The sequence below is a fragment of the Schistocerca nitens genome, chromosome 1 (genome assembly GCF_023898315.1).
Source record: "Schistocerca nitens isolate TAMUIC-IGC-003100 chromosome 1, iqSchNite1.1, whole genome shotgun sequence".
NCBI lineage: Eukaryota > Metazoa > Arthropoda > Insecta > Orthoptera > Acrididae > Schistocerca > Schistocerca nitens.
Genome location: NC_064614.1, coordinates 211,313,148 through 211,337,267, shown reverse-complemented (window position 1 = coordinate 211,337,267; position 24,120 = coordinate 211,313,148). Strand labels below are relative to the sequence as shown.

General features: G+C 44.9%; 1 protein-coding gene and 1 pseudogene across 1 annotated transcript in view; both read left to right on the top strand.

Annotated features, from left to right (window-relative positions):
- LOC126235131 (guanylate cyclase 32E) overlaps positions 1-24,120 on the top strand; it is a 954,039-nt gene that overhangs the window by 877,957 nt on the left and 51,962 nt on the right. The window contains exon 21 of the mRNA XM_049943867.1: positions 19,829-19,973. Within this exon, the coding sequence (XP_049799824.1) occupies positions 19,829-19,973 (145 nt within the window). The remainder of the gene's footprint in view (positions 1-19,828; positions 19,974-24,120) is intronic.
- LOC126203244 (5S ribosomal RNA) lies at positions 9,331-9,448 on the top strand (annotated as a pseudogene).

Genomic DNA, 24,120 nt, shown 5'->3' with positions numbered 1-24,120 from the left:
AAACCAATCGCGAACAATCGTGGCCCGTTGATATTACATCGTTGTTTGTGTACATGAAGTTCATGAACTGCTGTACATAGTCTCAAAGTTGCCGAACATAACCATTTCAATCATTTCCAGTAATGGTCGGTTCAGCTGGACCTGAGGATCCAGTCCATTCCACGTAAACACAGCCCACACCATTATGGAGCCACCACCAACTTGCACAGCGCCTTGTTAGCGGCTTGGATCCATGGCTCCGTGGGGTCTGTGCGATATCGAATCCTAACACCATCTCTTAACAACTGAAATCGGCACTCATCTGACCAGGTGACGAATTTCCAGCCGTCTAGACTCCTACCGATACAAACACAGGCCAAGAAGAGGCGCTGCAGGCTTTGTCGCGCTGTTAACGAAGACACTCGCGTCGGTCGTCTGCTGTCGTAGCCCATTAACGTCAAATTTCTCCGCACGTCCCATACTGATTTCTGCGGTTATCTCACGCAGTTGCTGGTCTGTTATCACTGATAATTCTACGCAAATGCCGATGCTCTCGGCCGTTAAGTGAAGGCCCCTGCGTTGTCCGTAGTGAGAGGAAATGCCTAAAATTTGGTATTCTCGGCGCACTCTTGACACGTGGATCTTGGAATATTGAATTCCGAAACGATTTCCAAAACTTAATGTCCCAAGCGTCTAGCTCCAACAACCATTCCGCGTTAAGAGTCTTTGAATTCCCGTCGTGCGGCCATAATTGCGTCCGACGGGCTAATGAAGAACTTCTGACCACATTTTCCGAAAACTGCCTTGAGAACTAGATGGACAATCCACATGCAATGGAAATATTTTAGACCTTGTAGCTACAAACGGGCCGGACCTTATGGACAGTGTCAGTATAGAAACAGGGATTAGGGATCATGATGTCATCATAGCGACTCTGGTTACTAAAGTTATAAATCCGTCAAGAATCCCAGGAGAGTTTTCGTGTTAGAAAAAGCAGATAAACAGTTGTTAGTAGCCTACTTAGACAATGAATGTACATCAGTTAGCGCGAGTATGACGAACGTAAAGGATTTATGGGCAAAGTTGAAACTGATGATAAATCATGCTCTGAAGACGTATATGTCAAGTAAATGGGTTTAGGAGTGACAGAAAACTCCGTGCTTTAATGACCATAGTCGTAAAACGCTGAGGAAATAGACTGTTCCACTCTAGGTTCAAAGAAGAGAGCGCTCATGTTGAAGGCGAAAGTTAGGAGAAATTTCTAGAATGAAATTTTCACTCTACAACAGAGTGTGCGCTGATATAAAACTTCCTGGCAGATTAAAACTGAGTGCCGGACCAAGACTCGAACTAGGGACCTTTGCCTAGAAACAACTCCCAGGCTGTGGCTAAGCCATGTCTCCACAATATCCTTTCTTCCAGGAGTGCTAGTTCTGCAAGGTGTGCAGGAGAGCTTCTGTGAAGTTTGGAAGGTAGGAGACGAGGTACTGACGGAATTAAAGCTGTGAGGACGTGGCGTGAGTCGTTCTTGGGTAGCTCTGTTGGTAGAGCACTTGGTCGCGAAAGGCAAAGGTCCCGAGTGCGAGTCTCGGTGCGTCACACAGTTTTAATCTGTCAGGAAGTTTTAGTAGAATTTCTTATCTCCGTGAGAAGAACAATGCGCGACGCATAGAGCAACTTCAACCGTCATACTTAAGCGAAAGATCTTGCCGAGAACACGAGAAAATTATGGTCATAAGTTAAATCACTAAGCACGTCGAAGGCTTCTATCTACTCCCTCGTCGCTCAATCTGGGGTGGCAACGGAAGACGGCTAAAGGAAAGACGAAGTTTTAAATTTCGCATTTAACAAATCATTCATACGATCGTGCAAACATATCGTCGTTTGACTGTCGTACAGACTCCCGCATGAAGGACATGGAAATTGGCATCCGTGGCGTAGACAAGCAACTGAAAGAGTTGAAAATAATCAAGTGACCAGGTCCAGATGCAATATAAATTAGGTTTGGCAGAGAGTACTGCGCAGCATTGCCACTTACTTAGCCTCCGTTTATCGCAAATGTCTTGCCCAGCGAAAAGCCCCTAGCGCATGGAAAAAAACGCAGGTGACACTGATGTATGGAGTCTTTCGACACATCGAAATTAAACACATAACCACTCTGTAGTTGCCACACACTTCTTTATTACTGACATATTGCTCTTATCAAATTAACAGCAGCAACACATATTTTTCAAAATTAACAATGTTCATTAAAGCATCATTAGTCAAATATGAATGAGTGAACTAAATCATACAAACTTCTTGACTTAAATGAAACAGTTTTTCACATGACTCACATCAAGACTCTGACTGCTTCCAACAGGTAAAGAATGCATTAAATCCAGCAAACTCAGATCTTTCACAATTTGCTTAACTAACTTTCGTTAAATAAAACAATATTCATAAAACCATTAGTAATAAAATATAGCTGTCATAACTAAACCTCACAAGCTTCGCAACTTACATTGAAACTGTTTACATATAATTCACATCAAAACTCTGAAACTATTTCCACAACTAAGGGGATGCAATTTGTCCAACAAATACAGATCTTTCAAAATTTGCTTAGGCAACTTTCATTAAGTAAAACAATATTCCTAAAACCACAATTAATCAAATCTCAAACATGCTTAAACTAACATAGAAAAATTGATTTTCACGTAACTCAGGACCCGGCTAAGAACATTAATCCACTTAAATGCAATAAGCTCAGATCTTTCCAAAATTGATCTTAAAATTTCTGACAATTTAACAGAATTATAATACATTCAATATAATAATAACATATGAAATCGTCTTAACATTGGACGGCCTCAACTTTATGTTAAATGTGTGAAGGACGCGAGCAAACCTAAAGGATCTAACAGATACAGGGAATGGACGGACCAGAAGGTGAAATAAAAATATACTCAACTTTGATCTACAAGTACGCTTGCGGAAAACCACAACGCTCCACCGGCAAGTTGAAATTGCTACAAGTTAACAAAGTAACCATAGACACCCATCCAGGTCCTTAATTTTCACTCTTCCACCGTGATACCCCGATTGGAGCTTGCTCGCGTCGACCACCGCCAATTATCTAAAACACAAACACATCAGCGGCAGACAACAATCTGACGCAACAGATACACAGGATATTAAGCCAACCAGTTATCAATAAAACTTTAATTCTACGCTGCACAAATGAGCCTTAAGCAGAGTTAACACACGTGACAGTGGTTCTCAGGATTTGGTTAGACAACCTCTAAAACACCAAATAAAATAATAAAATAGAAAAGAAAGTAGGGAAAATATTTCGGCCCGCTTCTGAACGGCAGGCACTACTTGGTATGCATTAAACACGGTTTCATGTCTATTGGTTGTACGTCACTAGTACTACCTTAAATGACGTCAACATATCAGGCAGCAAGATCAGAGGTAACTGAAACAGCCAAGATGGTTTTCAGTGGACAGGAGTATTCAATTATCATGAACAGAACCCACCGATGAACGCTTCGACGACTCCAGTTCATTGACTTTGAATCACATGCAAGAGACACGAAGGAAATCTGTCCTTCACATATCCAAGAAACCCCAATCACTGTCGGCAGCGGATCAGCATTACAACGGCTAAGCACGCCGCAGCACCATCCCGCGCTCCTTCGTCGGCCACTCGCCACGCTGCATACAGGCACCACGCCACACGTGACTGTCGCTGACACAGCTGACACCCGAACGCAAGACAAGAGAGCGCGCGTGCCGCAGTTAAACAGCCATCCGCCAAAGGTACAGGGTGTTTCAAAAATGACCGGTATATTTGAAACGGCAATAAAAACTAAACGAGCAGCGATAGAAATACACCGTTTGTTGCAATATGCTTGGGACAACAGTACATTTTCAGGCAGACAAACTTTCGAAATTACAGTAGTTACAATTTTCAACAACAGATGGCGCTGCGGTCTGGGAAACTCTATAGTACGATATTTTCCACATATCCACCATGCGTAGCAATAATATGGCGTAGTCTCTGAATGAAATTACCCGAAACCGTTGACAACGTGTCTGGCGGAATGGCTTCACATGCAGATGAGATGTACTGCTTCAGCTGTTAAATTGTTTCTGGATTCTGGCGGTACACCTGGTCTTTCAAGTGTCCCCACAGAAAGAAGTCACAGGGGTTCATGTCTGGCGAATAGGGAGGCCAATCCACGCCGCCTCCTGTATGTTTCGGATAGCCCAAAGCAATCACACGATGATCGAAATATTCATTCAGGAAATTAAAGACGTCGGCCGTGCGATGTAGCCGGGCACCATCTTGCATAAACCACGAGGTGTTCGCAGTGTCGTCTAAGGCAGTTTGTACCGCCACAAATTCACGAAGAATGTCCAGATAGCGTGATGCAGTAATCGTTTCGGATCTGAAAAATGGGCCAATGATTCCTTTGGAAGAAATGGCGGCTCAGACCAGTACTTTTTGAGGATGCAGGGACGATGGGACTGCAACATGGGGCTTTTCGGTTCCCCATATGCACCAGTTCTGTTTATTGACGAAGCCGTCCAGGTAAAAATAAGCTTCGTCAGTAAACCAAATGCTGCCCACATGCATATCGCCGTCATCAATCCTGTGCACTATATCGTTAGCGAATGTCTCTCGTGCAGCAATGGTAGCGGCGCTGAGGGGTTGCCGCGTTCGAATTTTGTATGGATAGAGGTGTAAACTCTGGCGCATGAGACGATACGTGGACGTTGGCGTCATTTGGACCGCAGCTGCAACACGGCGAACGGAAACCCGAGGCCGCTGTTGGATCACCTGCTGCACTAGCTGCGCGTTGCCCTCTGTGGTTGCCGTACGCGGTCGCCCTACCTTTCCAGCACGTTCATCCGTCACGTTCCCAGTCCGTTGAAATTTTTCAAACAGATCCTTTATTGTATCGCTTTTCGGTCCTCTGGTTACATTAAACCTCCGTTGAAAACTTCGTCTTGTTGCAACAACACTGTGTTCTAGGCGGTGGAATTCCAACACGAGAAAAATCCTCTGTTCTAAGGAATAAACCATGTTGTCTACAGCACACTTGCACGGTGTGAACAGCACACGCTTACAGCAGAAAGACGACGTACAGAATGGCGCACCCACAGACTGTGTTGTCTTCTATATCTTTCACATCACTTGCAGCGCCATCTGTTGTTGAAAATTGTAACTACTGTAATTTCGAAAGTTTGTCCGCCTGAAAATGTACTGTTGTCCCAAGCATATTGCAACAAACGGTGTATTTCTATCGCTGCTCGTTTAGTTTTTATTGCCGTTTCAAATATACCGGTCATTTTTGAAACACCCTGTACGAAGCCAAGCAGGCACCGAAAATCTACTCAGACGATCGTGATGAGAATCGATGGAGACTGGCGCCAGCAGCGCACCAGCTCAAACACCTGTATATAAAAAAGGTAAAGAACTGACACGAATAATTACAGACCTAAGTCTCTAACATCGGCTTGCTGCAGAATTCTTAATTACATTCTGAATTCGAATAAAATAAATTCCCTGGAGGCAAAAAAGTTTCTGTCCATAAATCATCACATTAAAAAGCATCGCTCGTGCGAAACTCAGCTTGCCCTTATCTCACATTTTATCCAAGAAGCCATCGACGGAGGATGATAGACAGGTTCCATATTACTGATTTTCCGCAAAGCATTTGACGCGGACCCCCATTGCAAATTGTTGACGAAAGTCCGAACATACAGTTTATGTTCGCAGATATGTGAATGACACGAAGACTTTTTATAATAGAACGCAGTACATAGTCCTAGACGGCGAGTGTCCATCAGAGACAATAGTATCGTCAGGAGTGCCCCAGGAACGTGTGATAGGACCGCTCTTATTCTATACACATAAATGACCTGATGCAAAGGGTGAGCAGCAATTTACGGCTGTTTGCTGATGACGCAGTGGTGTCCAGGAAGGTGTCGCCGTTGAGTGACTGTAGGAGGATACAAGGCGACTTAGACAAAATTTCTAGTTGATGTGGTCAATGGCAGCTTGAACAAAGGTAGAAAGATGCACGTTACTACGGATGAATAGGAAAAAAACCGTGTAACGTTCGAATACAGCATGACTAGCGTGCAGCATGACACAGTCTCTTCGATTAATTATCTCGACGTAACGGTGCAAGGCAATATTTTATGGATTGAGAACGCCAGGTTGGTAGTGGAGAAGGCAAATATTCGATTTCGTTTTATTGTGAGAAATATGGGGAAGTGTAGCTCATCCGCAAAGGAGACGGCGTATAGAACTCTTTATCGACCTGTTCTTGAGTACAGTTCGAGTGTCTGGGATTAAAGGAAGACGTCGAAGCAGTTCATAAGAGGGCTGCTACATTTGTTACCGATACGTTACATCAGCACGCAAGTGTTACGGAGATGCTTCGTGAACTCAAATTGGAATCCGTGGAGGGAAAACGACACTCCTTCCGCAAGACACAATTGGAGGAAATTTAGAGAACCGACATTTGAGGCCGACTTCCGGCTGCAGAGCGAGTCTACTGCTACCAACGTACGTTAAGTGTAAGGATCATGAAGATGCTGGCAATTAGGGCACTTACGCAGGCTTTTAGACAATCGTTTCTCCCCCACTCTATTTGTCAGTGGAACAGGAGGAGAAATGACTAGAAGTGGTACAAGGTATCCTCCGCCATGCTCCGAACGGTAATTTGCGGAGGAGGAGGATGTATGTTGATGTCGACGTTTATTAGGATTGTTTAGTTGTTGCATTGTCCTGTATTCGCCGATTCCGTTTCTACTTAAAGTATTTAAACATTCTGTGCAGTTACATTTAAAGAGTAACTACCGAAACAATATTATATTAAGTTTACGTATGTGCTTCGTGATTATCCAGTATCGAAAGAGAGGCAATTGCAGCAACTCTATGTAGGGACCAATGAACATTCACCACCCTCTAAACAGAGTTCGAGAGCCGACCTCAACGCCCCCCCCCCCCCCCCAGGCCAAACCATCAGGGCATGTTGGGTCCGGTGGAAGCATGGCGCCACGAATACATAGCGAGTGAGAAGCAAACGCTCTCGGGCAGGCAACTAAAAGAGCACGTAATATGCTGATAAGTTAAAGCGGATGTAACTGCTTGTTAATCGCCTTCCAGGTACAGTTAGCTTTCGCATTGTATACCTCACTCTCAAACTGTGGGACGTTACGAGTTTCCTTTTTATTTGCGACATAGTCACAGTCTTCCCGCGCCTTTACCGTTGTGTCCCGCCCTCTCTCCAACTCCACACCCTTCACCTCTTTTGCCAATGTAACTTCCAGCATCTACCCCTCCCGGAAGATGAGCTTCGCCCTGACGTCTACCCTTCATACCTACTCTAACCCCACCTTCCTCTTCCTTCCTCCTCAGGGCTTCTCCCCCACCCTTCTCCTGAGCAGCTTTCCCCCTCCTACGCCCCCACCCTCTCCTGTGCTCCCCTTCAGTGTCTCTGCACTCCCTCCTACCTTGTCTTCCTTCTTCATCTCCCGCCCTGCCCGTCTCCTGTCTTTTGGTGCGCCCCCTGTCCCCCCTCTTCCTCCAAACCCCATCCCCCTCCTCCCCTCTTTTTCCCTCCTCTCCGCCCTCTAGTCCTTCGGCACGCCCTACCAGCGGTTTTTATTCTCTGTGAGTGTTCCGTCGTTTCCAGTGGTTTTGTTTTTTTAAGTGTCTCGCTCTGTGTGATTTTTATACTGTGGCCAACTTTTAACTTGTGTTTGACGCCGGCTGCGGTGGCCGAGCGGTTCTAGGCGCTCAGTTCGGAACCGCGCGACTGCTACGGTCGCAGGTTCGAATCCTGCCTCGGGCATGGATGTGTGTGATGTTCTTAGGTTGGTTAGGTTTACATAGTTCTAAGTTCTAGGATACTGAAGACCACAACTGTTAAGTCCCATAGTGCTCAGAACCATTTCTTGTGTTTGATTCCAATGATTTTCAGTGAGTAACGAATTGTCAGCTGTGTTCTTTTAACTTTGTGTCGACTTTTTAACTGTTCCTCAAGTGCATGACCCCATATTAGAGTAAATTTTACCTTCCCTCATCACCGTTTGCTGTTTTTTTCTGTCTCCCCTTTATCACCCCTTTTTTGTAAGCATTCCCCTTTCATGTATGTTGTACACTCATTTGGCTGAAGAGCAGCGGACTGTGCAGTGCCAGCCCTCCTCTGCCCATCGGGCAGGGGAATGAAATTACAATAAAGAAAAAAAATCACAGCCTATAACAGAATCAAAACTGGTTTAGGCCTATGCCGAGCGTCTTGAGACGTTGTTTGCCACGGGCGGCATTTAGCGAATAAAATGCTGTTACATGCTTTGTTACAGTCGACTGTTTATGACTTTGTCGTAGAATCAATGTGTATGAAATAAAAGGAAGATCGCTGTAACTCAGTCACCGAATTTACTTTTCCACAAGTTTGAGCCTCACGGAGAAAAACTTAGTTTCTGATTGCTAATTAGTGTCGTGTCACTGACACCTTTACACTTTTGACCTGTATCAGAAGCAAAACTGACTTTAATGACGAGTCTAGGAGCAGTCCGTTCACTTACGGTCGCAGTGTGCGTAATGAGAATCCTTCCGGTGATTAGGCAGTCCCTATGATGATAACCTAATGGTGGGAATATACCACTTACAAGAGTAGAGTGTTGTACACATACACGCGTAGAGGAAAAATATTTTGAAGCTTCGCCAGTGAGTCCATTATCTCTTCTGCCACGCCACATGCTCCAGTTGTTCTCGTCTCTGTCAAGAAGTAACGCTGGTGAACACGCCACTCGAAAAATTTGTATAGTGTGTTGCAAACCTTCAGTATCAAAACTATACTGATGGTTGGTGATTCTAAATCGAGAAATTTCAGATAAGGAATCTGTCATGGCTAATGAACTTTTCAGACGACATGAAGTCTTAAATGAGAAATGCGTGGGAGGCCATTGTTGGTAAACTGCTTATCTTCCAAATACATACTTCATCGATCTTTTCGTTGTTGTATTTTTTTAATTTTTTTACTAAGTCATACGGAACCAAACAGCCAACAACTTGGTACAGGTATGAAAACAGCTATATAGAAGAATCGTAGCAGAAAGGATCTGCACAACTGTGTCACATACTTTTCCAGTACCAACATAGGCGCTCAATTTGTAGATGAGAATCTTGACAACAACTGTAGCTGGAAGAGAATACCTTAAAGAGAACTGAGCAGACTTTATGGAAGATAGATAAGGAAATTAAAATGTAAACCACTGGTGGCACAACCATTTTTGTAAACACAAGTTACTGTCGCATATAAAAGAAACAGGTTTCATCTATTTGGCAACGGTCTTGCCGCAGTGGATACACCGGTTCCTGTCAGATCACTGAAGTTAAGCGCTGTCGGGCGTGGCCAGCACTTTGATGGGTGACCATCCCGGCCGCCATGCGCTGTTGCCATTTTTCGGGGTGCACTCAGCCTCGTGATGCCAATTGAGGAGCTACTCGACCGAATAGCAGCGGCTCCGGTCAAAGAAAACCTTCATAACGGCCGGGAGAGCGGTGTGCTGACCACACAGGTGATACGGCAGTCAGATGGTCCCGATGGGCCACTCGTGGCCTGAAGACGGAGTGCTTGCTTGCTCTCATCTATTTGGCTACCTGCATGTAACAGATAAATTGGAACTTCAAGAGTAAGTGGATTCACTATGCTTAGACGAAACAGCAGGAAAACAGCAAATGGCTTACACTTCCTTGTTCTTTCTTCTGACATTCACTGAGAAGATTGTTCCTAGAACTACCCGAGGCAAGTGAGAAGGATTGAACCATAGCTAGCACCCGTTCTTAGCGGCTTCCAGGTAAACAGAAAGTTTCGAAACAAGAATGGGTTTGTAACTACAGGTTGAATCGCAACACGGTTTTGATATTTATAGCGGATTGAACTGTGTCAATCGTCTGACCTTCATCAACGGTTAGATTCCGTAACCATATCTTGAAAACGGAGGGCATTGGAGTGAAGTTCGTTACAGCAACAGAGACCCCTGATCCCTTTCGACATCTGTTCAACCTTGCCATTGTAAACCAGAACTACATAAGCAGAAGCCCATAGGAAATATATCCCTCTAACCCTCATTTGATCTTTAATGTTTCTCGTGAAAAATTTAGAACCTGAGTGACCTTTAAAAACTATCTTAAAACTATCATAAAAACTGTCATGTTCCTACGATGGAGTTTGCCATTGATCCAAATAATTTCGCGATACAACCATGCAAATTCCATCTCTTCTACTAACAATTCGCCAGTCTCTTGGCTCACTGAGATTAACCGGGATATTCGCGGCTGTATTATCAGTAGAAAATGCACGGGTGCATGCCCAGAATTTAATAGACTGTGCATTAATCCGTGAAAAGCTGAAAATGTATCAAATTTAAATGCATATCGAATTTACCATTGTTTACAGCAGTGGAAAATAGAGAATGCCTTGTTATGGAGCTTAGACATGCATTTAACTTATTGTGGAACGGGGTATAGGGTCCGGAATGTACAGAGAATAATGTCACGGAGGGACTAATCATTGTTACCAGAAATTAACCACCTTGATTAGAAACTTAATGAGAAACTGGGTCGTTAGAGTCAGAGAGACATTGCCAATGTTCTTGACAAACTATTGTTGCACTGAGCGGTTTGAGGAAATGGTGAAGTGCCGAAATTTCTACTGTTCCTATTGTTCACGGGTGAAGTGTCTTTCAACTGTGGTAGTGTTTTCCACTGGCGTGTCTGAAGTGACGAAAATCCACACACAGCTTCGTCTCAGATCATCGATCTTCTGAGCTGGAACTGCGCTGGAACGACGAATAGGAAATTATTTTATTACACCGTTATTGACTGAGGCGTAACAACTGGCATTTCTTCGAGATGTTTCGCCAGTAGTCTTGGAGACTACACCTCATGTTCTCCGCAAGAAGATGTGGGTTCAACTTGCTGGTGCAAAGTCCTGCATTAATATACTTCGTTAGTAATACCCGTGAGAACCTAAACAACAAATACCTTCATCGTTGTCAAATATAACTATATCGCCACCCCTAGTAGTTACCTTCTTGCTTTCACGTAGTAGGCTGTCGCCTGTTCCTAACTCACAAACAAAATCATCTCCGTCTTTTCCGCGGTCTTTCACTACTCTTTCCGCATTCGGCTTGTAGTTCAGGATGATCTCGATCATTCTGTGACCTGGCATCCTCATGAGATGTTGTCGCCAATCGTCTCGATACTTTTGATTATTTTCATTCATGTCAAAAATATTTAATTATGTTCTTACATCATTACTTCCAGGCATGTGTCTTCTCGTGCACCCCTTCGTCTTCCTTAGCAACATCATCTTAATTGTTTGAATTCTATTTTCTTGCTTTTTTGCGATAAACAAGCTTTCGCTTCCATAGGATAACCTAGGAACCGTCATCGCTTTATAGACTTTCATGGAGGTCTCTTTTTAGCAGAACATCGGGCCCTGATAATCATAATAGTGATGGAAAATGGAAATGAGCGTTTGTCGTCATTGGCTAGGAGGCCTCTTACGGGGCAAGTCCGGCCGCCTTGGTGCAGGTCTTATTACATTCGACGCCACAATGAGTGACCTGCACGCCGGATGGGGTTGAAATGATGATGAAGACAGCGCAACACCCAGTCCCTGGGCGGAGAAAAATGCCCGACCCAGCCGGGAATCGAACCCGGGTCCGTAGGACGGCAATCCGTCAGGCTGACCACTTTTTTTTTAATCTCATTTTGTTCGTTTTCGTTCGTTGCATCTGCTCGATTCGGACGTCGCAAGACACCCATTTCAGTTCATCGTTGATCCATTAACTTAGTTTTTTTATTAAAGAGGGCAGCTAGCCCTCTGACCGAACATGCTGAGTTACCGTGCCGGCAACCACTCAGCTATAGGGGCGGACATCATAAGAGCGATAATGATACGTCATTGTTATGTGCAGCATATCGTGTGGCCTGCATCTGCTGCAAGATTTTTCCAACTTATGAAGATTAGTCCTTGACGAGAGATGACCATCTGAGTTATATTTCGCAACGTCTCAGCATTACGATGCCTGATCGTTTAGGTGGCCATTTCCAGCACGACACTGCACAGCTGCATTCAGCGGTGATCGAAACTGTAGTGACCTCGCAGCACCTGCACATATTCTTGACCCACTAGATCATCCTACTTATTGCCAATAAAGTAAGCTACCTCGCCCAGAACGTCAACAGACGTTGCTGCAGCAAGGATAAAGGACAAATACGTCTGAAAGGCTTCTACCCGTCTGAACCACGTCCCATATACATCACAGAGCCTCCAACGAGGCATATACACTTATTTCATGAGTACAAATAGCCTCCAAGAAACCGTAACCTCTGACACATCGAGTAAGGGAGCTCAGTGGTTAGGACACTGGATTCGCATTCAGGAGGGCGACAGTTCAAACCAGCTTCTGGTCATCCAGATTTAGATTTTCCGTGCTTTCCCTAAATCTCTCCTTTTAAATGCTACGACCGATTCCATTCCCCTTCCTTGATACAATTCGACCTTGTGCTCCGTCTCTAATGACCTTGATATAGACAGGACGTTACACCCAATCTTCCTTTTTTTGCGCCTGTCACGCACTGATGATCCAAAACATCATGGCTGTCCATAGTAACTTTGAATACCGCCTGGTGACGTTGCGGACACGTGACACGTTGTAAGGAAAGTGTATGCGAGAAGCGGAGACGAATCGAGAATCATTCTAACGACGGTACGGGCCGCAAATGGAGTAAATCCGCAGCCATAAGAGAGTTTGGCATAGGTTACATTGTTATGGCACGGTGCCTGGAAACCAGCATGTCGCAAACAACGAACTTGTTGGCTGTTCGCGTTTTACTGACAAGATCTCAAGGAAAGTGGATGAAAGTGAAACCACGACTAGGCAACAAGGTGCTGACGTCCACGCCTCAACACAGAACCCGGAGGACGGAGATTTCCCCGCTCTATATTGCAGAGCTCATGGCTGGCAGATCTGACGACAGAGTACAGTTCAGGTGCAGCCGCTAGTATTTCGGAGCACGGCGTTCAGCGAATATTATCGAAAATGACGAGCCCTACGTCTTGCCATGTTGGCCACATAATACCGTCAGTTACTGCTGCAGCGAGCATCGAATCATCGAGATTGGACCGCGAATCAATGGAGCTGTGTCGCCTGGTGGCATGAATTGCATTTCTCGTTATGCCGATGTTAGTGTCCAGGTACGCCGTAATCAGAGAGAACGCCAGAGGCGCATCTACATCTGTATCTACATGGTTACTCTGCAGTTCACACTTAAGTGCCTGACAGAGGGCTCATCGAACCATTTTCATACTACTTCTCTACCATTCCACTCTCCAATGGGGCGTAGGAAAAAGGAACAGCTAAATCTTTCCGTTCGAGCTCTGATTTCTCTTATTTTATTATGATGATCATTTCTCCCTACTTAGGTGGGTGTCAACAAAATATTTTCGCATTCGGAGGAGAAAGTTGGTGTTTGAAATTCCGCAAACAGATCTCCCCGCAAAGAAAACCGCCTTTGTTTCAATGACTGCCACCCCAGCTCGCGTATCATATCAGTGACACTCTCACCCCTATTGAGCGACAACATGAAATGAGCTGCCCTTCTCTGCACTTTTTCGATGTCCTCCGTCAATCCTACCTGGTAAGAATCTCGCACCGCTCAGCAATATTCCAGCGGAGGACGGACAAGTGTAATGTAGGCTGTCTCTTTAGTGGGTTTGTCGCGTCTTCTAAGTGTTCTGCCAACAGAGAGCAGTCTTTGTTTCGCCTTCCCCACAATGTTATCTATATGGTCTTTCCAATTTAAGTTGCTCTTAATTGCAATTCCTAGGTATTTAGTCGATTTGACAGCCCTTAGATTTGTGCCATTTGTCGTATAGCCAAAATTTATACGATTTCTTTTAGTAACCATGTGGATGACCTCGCACTTATCTTTGTTTACTGCCAATTGCCACTTTTCGCACCATACAGAAATTCTCTCTACATCATTTTGTAATTGGAATTGATCGTCTGATGATTTTACTGGACAGTAATTACAGCGTCATCTGCAAACAGTCTAAGGAGGCTGCTCAGATTATCAGTTATATCATTTATGTAAATCAGGAACAGCAGAGGCCCTATGACACTACCTTGCGGAAAGCCAGATATCAGTTCTGTTCTACTCGACGATTTATCGTCTATCACCACGAACTGAGACCTCTCTGAGAGGAAATCACGAATCCAGTCACACATCTGAAACGATACTCCATATGCATACAATTTGATTAACAGTCGATTGTGAGGAACGGCATCGAAAGCCTTCTGGAAATCTAGGAATATGGAATCGATCTGAGATCAGCACTCATTACTTCATGGGAATAAAGAGCACAAGAACGATATTTTCTGAATCTGTGTTGGTTATGTATCAGTAAGTCATTTTCTTCAAGGTGATTCATAATGTTCGAGTACAGTATATGCTCCAAAATCCTACTACAAATTGAGGTCAGTGATATGGGTCTGTAATTCAATGAGTTACTCCTATTTCCTTTCTTCAATATTGCTGTATTATGCTATGGTGTATGTATTATGCCATGACATTCATCCTGGCTCCCATTGGACATCTGAGCCAATTCGAAGACTCCATGTTAGCTGGGTGTACCTGAAGAGTATTGCGGAGCACTTACAGCCCTTCTTCATGTTTCATGTCTTTCCGGACGGTAATGACTTCTTCCTGCAGGATAAATGTCTGTGCCAAAACAAGGCCAGAATCGTGTTAGGACCATGATGGTAAACCCACTTTGATGTCATGGTTACCAAATCCTCTTGATCCGAACCCGATGCAAGACATCTGGGACGTTGTCTCGAGTAAGCTCCGAGTCCACAAATAACAGGTCCGTTATTTACGAGAGTTGCGTGACACGTGCTCTACGGGGTGCATTCAAGTTCTAAGGCCACCGATTTATTTTCTCCGGACTGGAAAGAGATAGAAACATGCGCATTATTTTAAAATGAGACCGCGTTCATTGTCAATACGTCCCAGAGATGGCAGCACCATACGGCAGATGGAATTTTACCGCCAGCGGCGAGAATGAGAACTGTTTTAAATACTTAAAATGGCGGCGTTTTCCTTACTTGAACAGCGTGCAATCATTCGTTTTCTGAATTTGCGTGGTGTGAAACCAATTGAAATTCATCGACAGTTGAAGGAGACATGTGGTGATGGAGTTATGGATGTGTCGAAAGTGCGTTCGTGGGTGCGACAGTTTAATGAAGGCAGAACATCGTGTGACAACAAACCGAAACAACCTCGGGCTCGCACAAGCCGGTCTGACGACACGATCGAGAAAGTGGAGAGAATTGTTTTGGGGGATCGCCGAATAACTGCTGAACAGATCGCCTCCAGAGTAGGCATTTCTGTGGGTTCTGTGCACACAATCCTGCATGACGACCTGAAAATGCGAAAAGTGTCACCCAGGTGGGTGCCACGAATGGTGACAGACGACCACGCGGCTGCCCGTGTGGCACGTTGCCGAGCAATGTTGACGCGCAACGACAGCATGAATGGGACTTTCTTTTCGTCGGTTAAGACAATGGATGAGATGTGGATGCCATTTTTCAATCCAGAAACAAAGCGCCAGTCAGCTCAATGGAAGCACACAGATTCACCGCCACCAAAAAAATTTCGCGTAACCGCCAGTGCTGAAAAAATGATGGTGTCCATGTTCTGGGACAGCGAGGGCGTAATCCTTACCCATTGCGTTCCAAAGGGCACTACGGTAACAGGTGCATCCTACGAAAATGTTTTGAAGAACAAATTCCTTCCTGCACTGCAACAAAAACGTCCGGGAAGGGCTGCGCGTGTGCTGTTTCACCAAGACAACGCACCCGCACATCGAGCTAACGTTAAGCAACAGTTTCTTCGTGATAACAACTTTGAAGTGATTCCTCATGCTCCCTACTCACCTGACCTGGTTCCTAGTGACTTTTTTCCAACAATGAAAGACACTCTCCGTGGCCGCACATTCACCAGCCGTGCTGCTATTGCCTCAGCGATTTTCGAGTGGTCAAAACAGTCTCCTAAAAATGCCTTCGCCGCTGCCATGGAATCATGGCGTCAGCGTTGTGAAAAATGTGTACGTCTGCAGGGTGATTACGTCGAGAAGTAACGCCAGTTTCATCGATTTCGGGTGAGTAGTTAATTATAAAAAAAAGTCGGAGGCCTTAGAACTTGAATGCACCTCGTACTTCTCGTGCCACATACCTCCTGAAACCTACAAAGAAGAAGTTACCGAATCTGTCCCAAGCAGAATAGCTGCTGTGTTTCCTTCAAAAGTTGGACCAGCATACTATTAAGCGGATGTTTTTGTTCATTTGTGTATGTAGTTATATCTAGAGCACGTGGCCAAATATTTCTCATTATATTGAAAATGGAGAGCTGCATCAAACTAGTCTCTGGAATGAAGACCACAACAACATATTGAAACTGTGCCGATGGAACTGAATGACAATGTCCACGTCGCTTTCGCGCTTGTTAATGGAGCCTGTGTCGATCCACGCTGATTGTCTTTGGATTTTTACTTTTTCCTTCCCTAGTCCTGAGCACTACGTGTCCCAGAGGACAAGCAGTATTCAAACATCGTCGAGCGAAGGTTTTGTAAGCTGCCTGCCTCCTTCATAGGTGGACCACACTCCCTGACGATTCTCCCAGTAAATTTCAGTCTGGCATCTGCTTGTCATACAATGAATTATACGTGCTCATTCCACTACACATCGCTCCGCACGCGTCCCCCCAGATATTTGAGGGGAGTGACTGCTTCCTGCAATTGTTCGACGATCGTGTAGGCATATGATAAAAGGTATATCCGGCATTTTTATGCTCGGTGCATCAGTTCGTCTTCTGTGTAATCTGCCAATCCCTGCACAAAGCATCGATCCTGTTTTCGCTATAATTTTCTATTATTCTGACGTCAATATGTACAACAGCGTTATAGGTGAACAGCCTTTTGTGGCTTCTGAGGTTATACACTACTTCAGTTCTGCTCTGCCTAGAAAAAGAAGTGAAGCACCTAGAAGAGGAAGCGGAAAGCAAATGAAACATCACAGGTTAGGAAGGTTCTATTGGTGAAAGATCTAGAAATCTCTTTCGCCACAGAGATATCTCAACATCACGCAGACAGTTTACAGAGACACATGGCATGCGTGGACAAGGATTTTCCTGTTGAAAACTGCCACCATGATACAGTCTTGTGAGAAGCAACACATGAGGACGCAGGATGTCTATGGCGTAGCGTAGAGCCGTCAGAGTTCCCTCAGACACTACTAGCCACGTCCTGAAATCATACACGACGACTCCTCACTCAACGTCGCCATGAGCAACACCGCTGTGCGTCTCCAAAAAATTGTAAGAACGAGATTTGTCCTCAGGTTGCCACCATGCTGCTCCATATTTTGTAAGGCATTATTTTTTATTTTTGACACGAACACTTTATGATACAATAATAAGCGGATTAGGCCGACATTGGCCATCTTCAGATGGTACGGGCGGCACTACAGCAACAACACTTGTTCATGAAATGCAGTCCATAGCATCTGAAGGTGGCCAAGGCAGGCCGCAGCCGGTTATGGTAGTATCATAATAAAGTGATTGTGTCAAAAATGAAAAATAACAGCTTATAGTAAGTCAATCACCGTCTCCGCAAACGGAATGTCGCTTTTTCATATTTTTTGTCGGATACTGTATATTTTGTGCACAAACTAAAGCTTCCTTCCTGTTGAAAATGACACAACGACTTCCACACTGAAGAGCCAAAGAAACAGGTACACCTGCCTCATACCGTGCAGGGCACCCACGACCACGCAGAAGTGCCGCAACACGACCTCGCGTGGACTCAGCTAATGCCTGAAATACTACTGGACGGAACTGACTCCATGAATCCTGCAGGGCTGTCCATAAATCAGTAAGAGTATGAGGGGGTGGCGATCTCTTTTGAATAGCACGTTGCAAGGCATCCCATATATGCTCAATATTGTTCATATCTCGAGAGTTTAGTGGCCAGCGGAAATGTTTAACCTCAGAAGAGTGTTCCTGAAGCCACTCTGTAGCAATTCTGGACATGTGGAATTTCCCAAGTCTGTCGGAATGCACAATGGACATGAATGGATGCAGGTGATCAGACAGGATGCTTACGTACGGTCACCTGTCAGATTCGTATCTAGACGTACAGGGGGTCCCATATCACTCCAACTGCACACGCCCCGCACCATTACAGAGCCTCCACCAGCTTGAACAGTCCCCTGCTCACATACAGGTTCCATGGATTCCTGAGGTTGCCTTCATACCCGCGCACGTCCATCCGCTCGACACAATTTGAAACGAGACTCGTCCGACCAGGCAACATGTTTCCAGTCATCAGCAGTCCACTGTCGGTGCTGACGGACCCAGGCGAGATGTAAAGCTTTGTTTCGTGCAGTCATCAAGGGTACATGAGTGGGCCTTCGGATCCGAAAGCCCATATCGATGATGTTTCGTTGAATGGTTCGCACGCTGACACTTGTTGATAGCCCAGCATTGAAATCTGCAGCAGTTTGCGGAAGGGCTGCACTTCTGTCAAGTTGAACGAATCTCTTCAGTCATCGTTGGTCCCATTCTTGCAGGATCTTTTTCCGGCGGCATCGATGTCGGAGATTTGATGCTTTACCGGATGGCTGATATTCACGGTACACTCGTGAAACGGTCGTACGGGAAAATCCCCACTTCATCACTGCCTCGGAGATGCTGCGTCCCAGCGCTCGTGCACAGATTATAACACTACGTCCAGACTCACTTAAATCTTGATGCCGTTGTAGGAGCACTAACCATATAACAACTGCGCCAGACACTTGTCGTCTTATACAGGTGTTGCTGACCACAGTGCCATCTTCTTCCTGTTTACATATCTCTGTATTTGAACACACATGCCGGCCGCTGTGGGCGAGCGGTTCCAGGCGCTTCAGTCTGGTCGCAGGTTCGAATGCTGCCTCGGGCATTGATGTGTGTGATGTCCTTAGGTTAGTTAGGTTTAAGTAGCTCTAAGTTCTAGGGGACTGATGACATCAAGATGTTAAGTCCCATAGTGCTCAGAGCCCTTTGAACCATTTTTTTGAACATACATGCCCACTCCTGTTTCTTTGGCGCTTCAGTGTATTTGCAGGGAGATCTTCAACCCAATCACAGAGCTCGGCTGAGAATCTGCACGTTTGAATTTCATTCCGTGGGCGACAATGCGCAGCCGTACAGCCCGTCTTTCCGAAGACAACAGAATCAACTGCACCTTCGCAGTACCTATACCTTTCTACTCTCATGGACGAACACAGCCAGTTGGATTTCACACGATTATATTTTGTGGTAGTTATGTTAATTTTTCTCTAGGATGGTTTAATACGCGAGATACTGCTGATACTAAGCCTTTCCTTTCTGTATGAAGCGAGAAATTACCACACTGTAAAGTTTCAATGTCGTGTTGTAGTTCATGAAAATTTTAATCAGTTAGTTGTTTATTGAGACCATACTACATGCCTTTCCCTTAAAGAAAGAATAAATATGGCCATTTTACTGCGACGACTGGCGAAGTTGACGTATGAAACACTTAGAATCTCTGACAACTGGTGGATGCACAGTCCGACTTCACCTAACCAAAGCTAGCACCAGATAATGCACATCCTGCGAAGCCTACTTCAGCTGTGAGAACCTACCACATTAACTCTTGCAGAGGCGCTGATGCAGTGTGGTTCGTTGTCGTGGTCGGTGTTGCAGGTGAGCGGGCTGCCCATCAGGAACGGCAGCGAGCACGCGGCCGAGATCGCCAGCATGTCGCTGCACCTGCTGGACAACGTGCGCCGCTTCCGCGTCCGACACCGGCCCAACGACAGCCTCCAGCTGCGCATCGGCATCCACTCTGGTGCGTAACCCGCATTCACAAATCGCGTGCCTTGCGTCTTTTCGGCGACAGACTTGCCAGTGGCGAAAACCTAAAAATAAGATCAATTTCATTTTATTTCTGCCCGCCGATGTGGCCGAGCGGTTCTAGGCGCTTCAGTCTGGAACCGCGCGACCGCTACGGTCGCAGGTTCGAATCGTGCCTCGGGCATGGATGTGTGTCATGTCCTTAGGTTAGTTAGGTTTAAGTAGTTCTAAGTCCTAGGGGACTGATGACCTCAGATGTTAAGTCCCATAGTGGTCAGAGCCATTTGAACCTTATAATAATGCTTTCGCTTTCTGTCGAAACTTCTTTTATTGCTTTTCCGGCTATGGACTCATTGAAGATCTCTTTCTATCATCCAGCAGTAATCGGCTATTACGTTGACTTTCCATTTCTCATCAAAGCTTTTTTCCATTTCTTTGATGTCTTTGATGGAATCTTGATCTTCACTTACATCACCAAGGTTTTCAGGGAAGTAGTCAACATGTGAGTGGAGAAAATGAACTTTAATGCTCACAGCCCAGCTTCTTAAAGTTGTCGAGCATGTCTTGTAGTTTGGATCTATTTTGTTTCGTAGGAAACGGGTAACAACTAATTTAAGAGAGTCCATGCGGGCTTTTGGTTCCTTTTTGTCCACAAAGGCAGACCGGTGTGGCCGAGCGGTTCGGGGCGCTTCAGTCCGGAACCGCGCTGCTGCTGCGGTCGCAGGTTCGAATCCTGCCTCGGGCATGGATGTGTATGATGATGTCCTTAGGTTAGTTAGGTTTAAGTAGTTCTAAGTCCAGGGGACTGATGACCTCAGATGTTAAGTCCCATAGTGCTTAGAGCCATTTGAATCATTTGTCCACAAAGTTCGGATCTGTCATTAGCTTTCTAATGTCCGGTCCGACAGAGCTTCCTCCCTTTAGTTTTGCCTCGGATAAACCAGGAAACTGTCCACAAAGATGTCTGAAACACTCCCCTTCTTTTGGCAATGCCTTAACAAATTGTTTAATCAGCCCCAACTTAATGTGAAGTGGTGGAAGTAACTCCTTTTTTGGTATCCAAAAGGCTTTTCCTCTCAACATTTTTAACCCCTACCTGTAAGGTTTTCCTCAAGGGCCAGGCTTTTTTTTATGTAGTGTTGCTTTCTGTCTCTACTGTCACATTCACAGAGAAAGCAAGGGAATTTTGTATAGCCACTTTGTTGACCAAGCAGCATTAAAATCGCTTTTAAATCAGCACATAGTGTCCATTTGTGGTCTGAATATCAGAGTTTGCTTAAAACTAATTCAAGGCTTTCGTAACATTCTTTTAAGTGAACCGTTTGTCCAACTGGTATAGAAGCATGCTTATTGCCATTGTGTAGAAGTACTGCTTTAAGGCTTCTTTATGAAGAATCAATGATAAGTCTCCACTCATCAGGAGCATATTCTATTTTGAAACGTGCCGTAAGTCCAGGTCACCTTCTTGAGAGAAGAAACATACAAACTCCTTTTCCCTCGATCTACACCAAGAAAAGGATGTCCCCGAAGCCAACATACGTTTATCTTTCATTCTAGATCCTAAAACCTCTGCCGATTCTTTAGAAAGGCATAGGTCTCTAACTAAATCGTTCAGTTCAGACTATAATGGAATAAGATCGGTTGTATCAGGACCGTTGCAGTCTCTTTCTTCTTCACTATCACCTCGCTGAGCCAATGGCTCGTGATCATCTATATCATCCAAAGATAATGAAGGGATGGGTATTGGTCCACGAGGAACAGGGCGAATGGCTGATTGACTGTTAGGGTAAGAAATACCTTTTTGTTTTTCAAATTGAAACCTCGTACGTTGCAAGAACAAAAATAGCAGTCACCACCATGATTTTTGGGCTCCCTCCAAACCATTGGTATTCCAAAACGTAATGACTGCTTTTTACGTTGAAACCATTGCCTCAGTTCTTCAACTTTATACCAAAATAGTTGAAATATACTGTTTCAACAAAATCGAAAATATTTCTTTGTTAGTTTTTAATGGTATAGTTACTACAAATGTAGCAGAAGCAATGTAGCGGGCTTATACATCCTCTGGTAGCCATTGTCCATTTTCCATAAAACAACTTCACAACACAAGAAAACAGTCACTAGTTTAAAGCACTAGTAACAACAACATGTGAACAGCACAGAGTGAAGAAGTACTGTGAACAGAAGGACAACAGCAGAAGCTCACTGCTTGGTGATGGCGGGGGAAGGGGCAGCACGACGGACAGGCACTGACATGAAAATACTGCTGGTTTCTTATGATTACTCTTTATTTCACATATACCTAGTATAAAAAAGGTTAAATAACAGTTTACAGAGATCCTAAAACCAAGATTCAAACTCACTAGAGTGCTGAAATATCGAGAAAAGCTAAAACCAGACAAGCAGTTTGTGAAATAACTGTACGTGATGGAATTTTTTCATTATTTTTCCCGAAATCAGCATTGAAAACACTATAAAAATCAATTAATAAATTTGAAACAATTTTTATGTCGCAGAACAGTGTTATCGGCATAATCGCCAGAATACTGAATGCAAGCAAGCAAACGTGCACGCATTGTGTTGCACAGGCTCCGGATGTCAGTTTGTGGGTGGAGTTCCATGCATGTTGCACTTGGTCGGTCAACACAAGAGCGGTTAATGCTGTTTGTGGATGACGCTGGAGGTGTTATCCGACGATGTGGCATATGTGCTCTATTGGAGACAGCTCTGGTGATCGAACAGACCAAGGCAACATGTTGACACTCTGAAGAGCATGATCGGTTACAACAACAGTGTGTGCGCGAGCGTTATCCTGATCGAAAACACCCCATGGAATACTGTCCATGAATGGCAACACAGCGGGTCGAACCAGCAGACGGAATTACAAGTTTTCAATTAGGGTGCCTGAGATAACGACAAAGGTGCTTCAGCCGTCATACGAAATCGCATCCCAGACCATAACTCCAGGTGCAGGTCTAGTGTGCAACCACCCAGACAAGTTGCTTGCAGATCCTCAACAGCCCTTCTTCCAACCAACACACGGCGGTCAATGGCACCGAGGCAGAATTCGCTTTCATCAGAAAACACAACAGACCTCCACCCTGCCCTCCAACGAGCTCTCACTTGGCACCAATGAAGTCGCACATGGCGGTGGTTTGGGCTCAATAGAATGCACACTACAGGATGTCTGGCATGGTGCTGTCTTCAAAGTAACCGATATGCAACAGTTCGTTGTGTCACTGTGGTGCCAACTTCTCAAAAAATTGCTGCAGATGCAGTACGATGCGACAGACCCATACGACGAACACGATAGTGGCACTACGTCGTCTGGAGCCCGTTCATCTTGCGACCTTAGATCGCCGTAACCACCTCTGCCAGCAGTCGTGTTCAGTGGCTACATTCCTGCCAAGTCAAGGCATTCTTGAATAACATGAACTCTCCAAGTCCAATCTCAAAGGTACATAAGGCTAACGACCGTTACAGCGCATATCGAAAGCAAAACTCATTTGCATCCTCATAGCTGGCGCTACTAGCGCCACAATTATGCGACTGGTGACCGAATCGTCGTCATCTTCCATATGTATAAACACGACTACCAACTTCCGTTCACGCCGTACGACTCCTGTTTGGTGTTGCGACTTTTTCCGTCAATGTGTTTCTGGAAAATTAAAATCTTGAATATCACGTGGGAAAAATGAATACCTAAATCCTTCTATGAGAGCTCTGATTCCTCTCATTTTATTTCGATCTCATTCCACCGTAAGCAGGTGGAAGTCAACACAATATTTTCGCATTCGGGGCGAAACTCGGTAACTGAAATTTGGTGAAAATATCTCGCTGTAACTAAAGTGATTGCGACTGCAACTTTCACATCCTACCCGGATAACACAAAACCAACTGCCTTTCTGTGAACTAAATGTCCTCCATCAACCCTGTCTGATAAGGTTCAAATGGTTCTGAGCACTATGGGACTTAACATCTATGGTCATCAGTCCCCTAGTACTTAGAACTACTTAAACCTAACTAACCTAAGGACATCACACAACACCCAGTCATCACGAGGTAGAGAAAATCACCGACCCCGCCGGGAATCGAACCCGGGAGTCTGATAAGGATAGCATATTGTGCAGCAGTGCTCTAGC